Here is an 11,255-nt window from a genome sequence, read left to right as displayed (position 1 = left end):
CAGGTCAAAACAAGCTCAGGACAAAGTGACCACTGTGCCCTGATTGGTGTTCTTGCTTTGCACTTTTGTTTTGACATGTTATGGTTTTATACACACAAAAAACAAAATGAATGACAGATTTCTCAAAATGTAGAGTAAAAACAAGATATTTGACTTTGAAATGTAGTGGAGTGAAAGTAAAAAGTCGCTCAAACTGGAAATACTTAAGTACAGTACAGATGCACAAAAAAAACTGCTTAAGTACAGTAACTAATTACATTTACTTAGTTACTGTCCACCACTGCTTTTGACAAACAGCTGCCTAAAGCTGTAAATAATCTTAAGCAACCAAGAAAATTGTTTCAACTATTTACTGCACAGCGTGTTTTTGCCAGTAAAACATTATAAAGCATTAAAATAAATACAAATGATTAGAGTAAAACAAGTAAAGCTTTCTGTTGTAAATTAGAAGCTGATTAGAAGAAAACAGAAAGTTTTGATTTGCTTTCAGGCCATGGCTTGGATTTGTTCAGTTCCATCAGTAGCACCTGATTTAATTTAAAGAAGGACTCATTAGATATTTTCTGAATTCCTACCCATAAAGTACATCCATGCATCCCAACTTATTATTCATGCATCAAAGTTTTATTCATAAAATAATAAAACAATTTATTCAATATGAACAGGTCATACAGAGAATTAAATTATGCTGCATACATAGATTAAAAATGTCATTAGAGAAGAAAATTTCATTGATTAATAAAATATCAAGATAAAATTCAAAGTTACATTTTTTTTAGTTGTCCCTAGAAAAACACTACAAATTCATAATTCTAACAGTATAAACACTGTATTAAAAGGCACTAAAGACATCCATTCTGGAAGATTGCATTACAATTCACTTTCAAGTAAATAAAAACATATAATCCTACATCATGTCTCAATCCTCCAATCTACTTAAGTACAAATTGTACAGCAAAGTAAAAAAAATGCATAAATCTAAAAAGAACTAGTAAAAGTGGCCTTGCAAAAATGTAATATCACTTTACTTTATATGTGCAGTAAAATTACTAATTTATTTCTAATTACTACAAAAACAGCCTAAACCTCATCTAAAAGTAAACAGGATATAAACAGTAAAAATATGTGGCTACAACTGGCTTGAGATGCAAAGACATTTTGACTGGCTAATGCAGCCATGAAAAAAAAAGCTGCATGAGATTTTAATTAAATTATTTTAGTTATTTAGCTAAAAAACCTTGCACAATGTAAATAAAAAATACAACTAACTGAAATTAAAATAAAATAACATTATTACAAAATATGATTGGAAATGTTTTGAAGAATGTAGAGTTCATGAGTTATTTATGCATGAACATTCTTATAAGCTTACATTCAGGAATACAAGAAGACTTCATAATGGCAGTAAAGGGTACAATCAGGCTTATTTATAGGGGAGTCCCCCCTTTTCTTCAAAATTTCTGCAAAATTCATTGATTGAGGGGTAAACAGTCATTCAAAGTGGTATGGTGTCAGATGGTTCACTGTAGAGAAACTTGGAGACAAATATAGCCATTTTCTTTACTTATTTATTTTAAAATGTTATTTATTTACTTACTGTTTAATTGGAAAATAGTGTTAAACCAAATTAAGTGTTAAACAAATTAAGTTGTTTTTTATGGACTATTATGCCTCATAGCATTCTACATGTATGCCTGCACTGTAAATGGTTTTAAAAAAACAAAACAAAAAGTTGCTTTGTATGATAACTTCCTGTAAAATGCATTTTAGTTGCATTAAGTGCTTCGGACACCTGGTTCCTATCACCACTATTGTGACTGTTTATATCTCGACTATTTAGTTATGCAAAAATATTGAGAAATACAAATTGGTGGAACTCCCCTTTAAAATGCTTATCCATTTCTTTCCCTTGATTAAGTCATGATAACCCCTCCTAGACACTTCCTAGAATTCTTATTTGTCTTTCTATAGGTTGACAGGATCCTGACTTCACAGAACATGCATAACTGAAGGTTCTTTCAGTTGAGGGAATGGTCATGAGATGGTCAGTTCTGTTCATCATATAATCTTCATTGTATTCACTTGGAAATGGTCATCTTAAATTCCACAGCACTGATTTTAAAGGCTACAGGTTTCCAGTTGAACACTAAGACACTTGCTGGAGTCTTAGTCTGTGCAATAATGTAAAGTGTAATAAGTGTCTCTCAGCAACAGGTACAGTATTACAATAACATATCACAACATTACTACAAAAATCTGTTGCATATACATCACCTGGAGTAAACACTGGCATGTGAGAAACACTTGTATATCGTCACATTGATTCACCCATTTCAACCTTTTCAGACAGGATCGGTTATTTATGGGGTGGTGCGATAATGCCATCACATTTATTAACCATTCACACCAGATTAATATAATCTGAGATTAATTTTAAAGGTCTTTTTATGAGATTAGATGAAAATAACCTAAGAAATTTGTTTATTTACAATTTGTTTGTTTATAGGACAGGATTAAAATAACCTGGGGTTATGTCTACAGTTTGTTTCATAGCATGGTATTAATATAACCCGGGATTATTTTTATGGTTTGTTTTATATCATGGGATTAACATAACAGGGAATATATTTCATTGTTTGTCTTTTTAGCACTGGATTAATATATCCTGAGGAAATTTAATTTCTGTTGTTTTTTTTTATAGCACAGGATTAGGGTAACCTGGAGTTATTTCTAAATGCTACTTATTAGTGCAGGATTAATATAACCAGGGATTGTTTCTCCTTCTCATTTTATATTGACATAACCTGGTGATATTTCTACACGTGATTAGTATAACCTGGGGTTATTTCTACAGTCTGTTTAATAGCAGGGGATTAATATAACCTGGGGTTATTTGTGTGGTTTGTTTTATAAAACGGGATTAATATAACCTGGGATTATTTCTTCTTCCGGTTTTACAGCAGGAAATAAATAAAACCTGGGGATATTTGTAAAGTTTGTTTTATAACATGGGATTAATATAACCTGTGATCATTTCTACAGTTTGGGGATTAATATACATTCACTGACTGGGAGTGTGCAGTTAATAAAAATGACTGAAATTGTGGATTTGGAGGGGCGTAAAATAACTGAGAATCACTGGTCACATTACCTCACCTCCACATAAAAACGAATCCTGTCTGAATAGTACTTAAATCAGCAAGTGGAATGAACTAATTGTAATTTTAGAAGATTAAGATATGGCAGGTGAATTAAGCTAGCTTATTTTAAGCTTTATCACAGATTATGAATGGATGAGAATTAGGCAGGTTCCCATCTAACCAAGCCACATCAATTCGCTCATTATAATCACAGTAGGAACATCAATGTTCCCATCAAACTAACCACCAACTACCCAGTTCCTCTGTGTACTGTGAAGCCTTCCCGTCAATTCATCTATCAAAGAACACGGCTACTTGTGGGCCTGATATGATGTATCTACTGGTCCCTGAAAAAACTCTTGATCAAGTCATTTCAATCATTGTTGACTGAACAATGGTTCACACGACTGGAACCCTGTGTTCAGATTTAAGTGAATATTGCTAGCAATGCTAATACCAACACGAACAGCCGGAAACCAAAACTTCAACATCAACAGCCGCAGCCCCAGCCCTCACTGGTCACGTCTTTACTGTTCAGTTTAAAGCTGTCCGTCACGTTATCGTGGAACATGGGCCCACCATGTCTCAGGATCAGTTCAGCTGTCATCTTGTTAAATGCTTCATCCACGTTGCTAGAGTCCTTGGCAGAAGTTTCAATGACACTAATAAAGTCCAACTGCTGAGCCATCGTCTGCGCTTCCTCGAAGGAAACCTCACGCAGGTCAGTCAAGTCCGTTTTGTTACCTGGATGGCAGAACACACTGAAGCTTAAACCAACAGGCAGTCAGAAAACATTTACCTTTCAAAATCGCTCATGCCACGTAGCTCAGAGAGCTACTCAATCTCTGTGCTACAGTATATACTGACACACTATATGGACAAAAGTATTTGGACACCCCTCCTAATTATTGAGTTTAGGTGTTTCAGCCACACTCGTTGCTAACATAGCCTTGTAGTCTTCATAGACTAAAACTGGCAGTAGAACGGGTCGTACTGATGAGCTCAGTGACTTTACACGTGGCACTGTCATAGGATGCCTCCTCTGCCACAAGTCAGTGGGGGATGTAAAGCACACTGCCACTGGACTCTGGACCACTGGAAACTCTGGACTCTGGACCACTGTCTGACCTCATTATTGTTACCTGTGTGAATGCATTTTATTAGCTGCAAAGTTTGGTGGAGGAGGGATAATGCTATGGGGTTGTTTTCCAGGGATTGGTCTGAGCCTCTTAGTTCCAGTGAAGGGAAATCTTAATGCTTCAGCAGACCAACACATTTTGGACAATTCTATGCTTCCAACTTTGTGGAAACAAACAGCTTTCCACAACAGCTCTTTTCTGTTCCAGCATGACTGAGCCCCAGTGCACAAGGCAAGTCAATAAAGGCATGAGGTTGGTGTGAGCCTGACCTCAACTCCATCACAGGCCTCTATGAATTATTCTCTATGAATTAGAACAGAGATGAAAGCCAGGCCCTAAGCTTCACAGAAGAGTGAAAGCTGTTATAGCTGCAAAGGGGAACCAACTCCATTTTAATGCCTGTATTTAGAATGAGATGTCATAAAAGCTCCTGTAGGTGTAATGTAATGTGTAGGTGTCCCAATACTTTTGCCCACACAACTTTTGACTTTGTACTTATGAAAAAAGTATGGATTTGTAAGCATAAATAAAGATTGTAGTATACAGTATTATAGTATTCAGGCAACAAAAATTCATAATATTAGTATTTTGTTGCAAAGCCAGCAATGTGGATCAATTTTGGACTATTCCTCTCTCGTTCATGGTTGCTTCAATAGTGTGTAACACTCCAGCACAGTTAGCAGTGAAGCAGCTCCAAATCATGATGCACCCACCACCATGCTGTGGGTTTTCTTGAGGTAATACATGAAACCTTTTTTTGTCCAAACATGACAAGCTGAATTATTATTTTTGTTTTGCCTGACTACTCTCTTAATAATGATTTTTCAAGAGTTCTTAAGTAAAGAAAATGGTTCTGTATAGAACGTTAAACAATCAAAGAACCCAATGCATGCTTCTTTGTATCATGAAAGGGCGTTTGATGGTTCTTTATACCAAAAATGGTTCTGCTACTGTTACAATACGAGCTTGTAACGACAGAAGAACCCTTTTAGCACCATGTAGAACTCTTTTTTTTTAAAGTTCTATATAGAACCATCTACAGCAAATTCTTCATCAATCCGACGACCTATTTAGTAAAGCAAACAATCCTTCAATCGGGTTCTTGGAGTGTTTATGCTTCTATATTGAACTATTTTCTTTTCTAAAGAACCTCTTTTTAAAGTGTTGAATACATTTGTTTAAATGCTTGTGTGCAGAAAAATTCCCTATTTAAGCTTGTTGTGTAACTTGTTTTCACTTTCAATTTGAAACCTATCACTATCCTCAAAACATGCCGAGAAAAACAAGCAATTCACCGACCTATCAGAAGGGGGACAATGTTGGAGCCCCCATATTTCTTCACATCTTCCATCCATTTAGGCACCGACATGAACGAGGACCTCTTGGTGATGTCGTAGGTGATGATGGCGCCGTTGGTGCTGCGGTAGTAGCTCTGGGTGATGGTCCGGAACCTCTCCTGCCCTGCCGTGTCCCAAATCTGCAGCTATTCAAAACAACAGCGGCTCAAGCAGAAATACTTCTATCACAGCAGCCTTAACAACATTAATATTGTCACTCTTTCTACTGGAATGGAGCCTAAAGCCATTCAGAACACTTGTTTAATAGATCATATTATTAAGGGTCTTCTAACAAGATAATATGAGTATACTGCCAGTGTAATAAACAGAAAGCAAGCCACTATACTTTAAACATAGTGTAAATAGAGCTGGGTGATATATCGTCTATATCAATGCACCACGATATTTGTTGTCTGTTTTAGAGATATATATTAAAAATGTAATAAAATAGTGGTGTTCTTGTTTCCACATGGCTTATTTTCAGTATTTAATTTTGTTTTGTGCATCTTAAACATGGTATTCAGGAACTCAGAGTTAACTGCGGTGTGTGTGTCATTTACAGGTTACTTCAGATTGTTTCAAAGAACTATTTTAATTGCTTTGTAAATAGTAGTTTTCTTTCTGACATTGTCCTTTGATTAATGACTACATCACTGTGTGATGTGAAACAGAACAGGTCAATCAAACAAGCTACATCAGATTAAAAGGGGAATTCCACCAACGTCAACATTTCTGTGAGATCATGTCATGTCCAACTCATTCAAAGTAGTCTCATGTGACCTCTTTGAAGTTGTGGTGATAGCAACTAGGGGTCACAATGCCTTTAACAGTATAGCCATTTAACTTACTACCCCACATGACAAATGAAGAAGGCTTTTAAATGGGTTTAAAGGGGTTTCTTTACAGTGGTGGTGATAGGAACCAGGTGTCCGTGTCTACAGCGCAAACACGGACATTTTATTTACCACCCAAAACCACCAGTGAACCTACATGCCTTCTGAGTTTTATATATACAAAGTTATCTATATACAAAGATAAAATCATGGGAAATCTGACGAGACCATCTGTGGGGTCTATTTTGCCTCACAATGCCCTGCTTGTAGACCTCCACCATGAATATAAAAATACTCGCTTTTGGCCAAAATCATGTCTTAAAACTTCAGAGATAATTAAGCCTTGGGACATCTGGTTCCTATCACCACCACCGTACATTTCTCTAGAACGGAGCATTTTACATCAGACCACTTCGAATGACACTATGAATTCCCCTAGAACCTTCTTCTAATACACACTAAGACACACTAGCCAGGGAGCACAGGGTCATTCCTTCATTAATGAAAACTCAAATTCTATCAGTATTGCTCAGCACTATAGTGTGAATTAGACTTTCATCCACCAGAACCAAGTCTCAACCAGGAAGAAAAAGTGCTGACATTTCGCCGAGTCATCCATCTGAGCTTGGTGTGCATTCACACTGGAGCTACACACGGTCGGTGTCCACAACATCCACCCAAAACGAGCAAACTGACCACAGTTCACCATGCCAGTGCTTCAGCGCTCAGGCCGTGCATGTAATTACTCACTTAGTCACTATTAACAATTTAATGCCACTGAAACTTTCACTACAATGAGCCACTTTTCGGGGGAAAGTGAAGACACATTACATCCAGAATTCGAATCACATTTCACATATATCACATATCACCAGTATTAGTGGAGACCTTTACTGACCGCAAAATGTTTGTATATTTGCATCATTGAGACATAAACAAAGTTATTCAGAGTGGTTTCATGTGAAATGGTTCATTGCAGAGAAATTCACTGATTTCTTCACAGGGGTGTTGTTATGTACTTTTATTTTCCTCACGCAAAAACCATAATCTTCTTCTTCTTTCGGCTGCTCCCTTTAGTGGTCACCACTGCGGATCATCTGCCTCCATCTTGCCCTATCCACTGCCTCCTCTACTTTCACACCAACCATCTCCATGTCCACCTTCACTACATATGCAAACACCATAATAATTGTATAAAAAGGAAAATCTGAAAAAATGATTTTCTTTTCAGACTATGGTGCCTCACAACACCCTGTACATGCTCTTCCACCACGAAAGACTCTATAAACAATCTGTTTTAGCCCCAAACTTTTTTATCATAAATCAAAGTCTGAGGCAGCAGTCAGTGCATTCATAACCATTTAATCTAAAAACTTTCTGTGAGGGAGCTTTTAGAGGTGGACGTCTGGTTCCTATCACCACTGCTGTGAACAATTCTGACCTTGCAAGTTTTCTTTTTCCGGAATGACGCGTATTTTCATCAAACCGCTCTGAATGACTTCACGTATTAATGATTTCATTCTAAAGAAATTTTGAAAAATTGTCGGAATTCCCCTTTATTGTTACCTCAGTTTCTCTTCAGACCATCATCAAAATCTGTAAACACAGGGAACATTTAGAAAAGATGGTTCTTCAAGGGTTCTTTAGTAAGTTCTATTTAGAGCCATGAGTTCTATATAGAGCCTTTTCATGCTTGAATGGTTCTTTGCCTGGTGGAATGGTCCTTTAGATTGATGGAGAATGTGCAGTATGTGGTTCAGTGCAATCTATAGTGTTGTTACAAGCTTGACATCCTAACAACTGAAGAATCCTTTTTGGAACTACATTCAAAAAAGTTCTACACAGAACCATATGCATTCTTCACCAACCTAAAGAACCAGTTCACCATGCAAAGAAGCATGAAATGGTTCTGCATACAATGCCACTAAGGAAACTTTAAGTGTGTAGTACTTTTTTAATGAGTGGCACTGTGTGTTGATGTTGCCTATTGATCCTCTTAGTTTAGGCCTTTTTATTTGTCTGCTAGTGTCACAGGTGCGCTTATGTGGCCAAACAGTGAGATCCTGATACATGCCAACGTATACAGCAAATAAACCTGCCTCTGAGCTGATGTCTGAGTTGCATAACTTGTCCATTGAACCTGTCGTGCCAGCTTGACTCAACTAAGTCAATGACTCACACCGTCAGCAATCAATTAAGATATTTTCCCCTAAATCTGTTTTGCTAATGCATAATAAAATAGACATTCGCTGCCTTTCAAACCCACTTTGGCTATTGATAACACAGGCAGAGGGAATATTAAAGGGGAATTCCACCGATTTTTCAAACATTCGTACACAAAGTCATTCAGAGTGGTTGGATGTGAAACTTACTCAGGTTCCTTTAAAATGGTGGTGATGGGAACCAGGGGTAACCATGTCTACAACACAAATATAGGCATTTTATTTACTATCCAAAACCACCAGTGAACCAACACGAGTCTTCTCGTGTTTTATATGGATCGTTGATGATGGTGAAACAGTCATTAAGCTTTCTTTCAGGACTATTTTGCTTTAGACCCCCCCCCCAACACCCCCTCCACCGCCCCCACCTTGTGTCTTTCCACAATTAACATATTAAATATACGGATTAAAATTTCGTTTTAAAACCTTATTACAAAAATACTGTAAAGCAACGTTACGGACATCAGGCAGTGTTTCATAACCATTTCATGTATCTGTGAAGGAGCTTTTAGAGTTGGACGTCTGGTTCCTATCACCGCCACTGTGAACAATTCTGACTCGGCAAATTTCTCCATAACAAAGCTTTTCACAACAAACCCCTCTGGATGACTTTGTTGACATGTTAAACATTTAATTATGCAGATTTATTTGAATAATCGGTGGAGTTCCCCTTTAAATCCAAATTTAAGAGCTTTGTGAGGACTCTTAGTTTGTAATGAGGGCCAAATGACAACTCACACGTTTACCAGAGCCAGAGGAACCGGAGAAACCCACCTTGACTCTCTTGCCTTGTATTTCCATCGTCTTCATGGTGAAATCCACTCCGATCGTGTTGCCTTGCCTCTCGATGAAGGTGCCAGTCTTAAAGCGCTGAACCACGCAGGTTTTACCCACTCCGACATCCCCGACTAAAACTATTTTGAAGACCAAATCGTAGCTGTCGTCCGAGTCCAGCAAGGACATCCTGGTAGAGAGCGAGCTGGTGGTCTTTTATGACTTTACGTGCTGTCAAAAACAGCACAGAGAAGCGCTCAGACGTGGACACCTGTAAAAAAAACCGTCAACTCTGAACAGCCTGACCTGAACGTGTTTTCCCCACCCGTATTCATGCAAGCCCCGCCCTCCTCCGCTGTGATTGGCTAATAGTTTGTCATCACAAGCAGGCGTCCAATCAGCTGTTTCAGATTTTTACTTTTTTTTTTGTTTTCAATTTGAACAAAAAATGTTATTAATACGAGATACACAAAAAGAAGGGATTAACGAAATGGGAGTAATGAAAAACGAGAAAAATGTGAGTGTAAAATCATATTGAAAAAAATCAATGTAAAAGCAAATGTTGAAAATAGTAATAATAATAATAATAATAATAATAATAATAATAAATATTAGTCATTACAAGACACTTCAAGAATCAATCAAATCAGAGTACACTGATAAAATTACAAATTTTAAAAATAATAATAAAAAATAGTAACTATTGTCACACAAACAGTTGCAGGCTGAGTACACCTGGGTACAGACTAAAAATTTGTAATGCTTGAGTGACACCAGCGAGCAAAGCTTCAGAGTTTCCCATAATGCCCATGTGTCAAACACAAGGCCTGCGGGTCGGATCAGGCCCGTGACATAATCCTACCTGGCCTGCAGTATTTTCATTTTCTGTTAGTATTAGCCTGTTTCACAATGCGCTGCACTACAGCCCCCAGTACACTATCCCAAAAGCAATCCATGGGACAGCAGTTACACCTTATTTCTACACAAGTCCACACCAGTCATATCTGCAAACATACTAGCTACATTTCAGCTCCAGTTCAATTCTGGCTCACAGATTTGTTGAGATTTTGGCCCTTTTACTCCTGGGGTTTCACACACCTGCCGTAATGGATTCCAGCTCACTGGTGCTCTCCAGTTAAAAGCAGATTTTCCCAATTCGATAACAGCTCTCGGCACCTGAAGGTTAATCTAACCTCTGACATGAAATAAAATACATGATGATTAGTATCATTATTATTGTTATTATTATTATTATTATTGTTGTTGTTGTTGTTTATAATTTTATACAAAATATATCAGTTCTCACAGTTAGGAATTTAAGGGTTTATATACTGTGACTACGTGTTCATCAATAATTTAGTAGTACAGTTCAGTTTTTGCTGGTTGGTAAGACTTAAAGAATTAAAACGTGTCTCAGTTTTCATTTGGATTACATTTTTTCATGCTAGTAGCCATTTTCCTTTAGAACAAACTCAAGCCATGAATTCTTATTAGTGAGAATTCGGAAACTGAAATCTTACATGCAAAAATAATATTTCTGTCAGTAAAAGCTGAAATATGTCATCAGAAAACGGCTGTTTGTCATCATGAAAGGAGGGCGGGGCTTGCACGAGAACGGGTGGGAAACAAAAAACCCCAACAACCTAATCCTGAGCGGCTTAGGTATCCTAGCTCACCGCCTGACTAGTTTGCTGCTGATCACACTGTCCTATGCGTGCATACTTACTTCTGTGATCCTACCCGCTGTGAGGAGCGTCCTGTGACTACGTGTTAACCAAATAACACTCCTGAATCCACTCATCTGTGCTCA

General features: G+C 37.4%; 1 protein-coding gene across 1 annotated transcript; it reads right to left on the bottom strand.

Annotated features, from left to right (window-relative positions):
- Window positions 1-2,641: 2,641 nt before the first annotated feature.
- On the bottom strand, window positions 2,642-9,755 carry rab43 (RAB43, member RAS oncogene family). The gene is made up of 3 exons (XM_017704793.2): window positions 9,446-9,755; window positions 5,579-5,762; window positions 2,642-3,884 (listed from the first exon to the last, which is right to left on the bottom strand). The coding sequence occupies exons 1-3, from the start codon at window positions 9,632-9,634 to the stop codon at window positions 3,631-3,633; spliced, it is 627 nt and encodes a 208-aa protein (XP_017560282.1). The 5' UTR covers window positions 9,635-9,755; the 3' UTR covers window positions 2,642-3,630.
- Between the last annotated feature and the right edge of the window lie 1,500 nt (window positions 9,756-11,255).

The sequence above is a fragment of the Pygocentrus nattereri genome, chromosome 21 (genome assembly GCF_015220715.1).
Source record: "Pygocentrus nattereri isolate fPygNat1 chromosome 21, fPygNat1.pri, whole genome shotgun sequence".
In the NCBI taxonomy this organism is placed as follows: Eukaryota; Metazoa; Chordata; class Actinopteri; order Characiformes; family Serrasalmidae; genus Pygocentrus; species Pygocentrus nattereri.
This window is presented reverse-complemented; position numbering and strand designations above follow the sequence as displayed.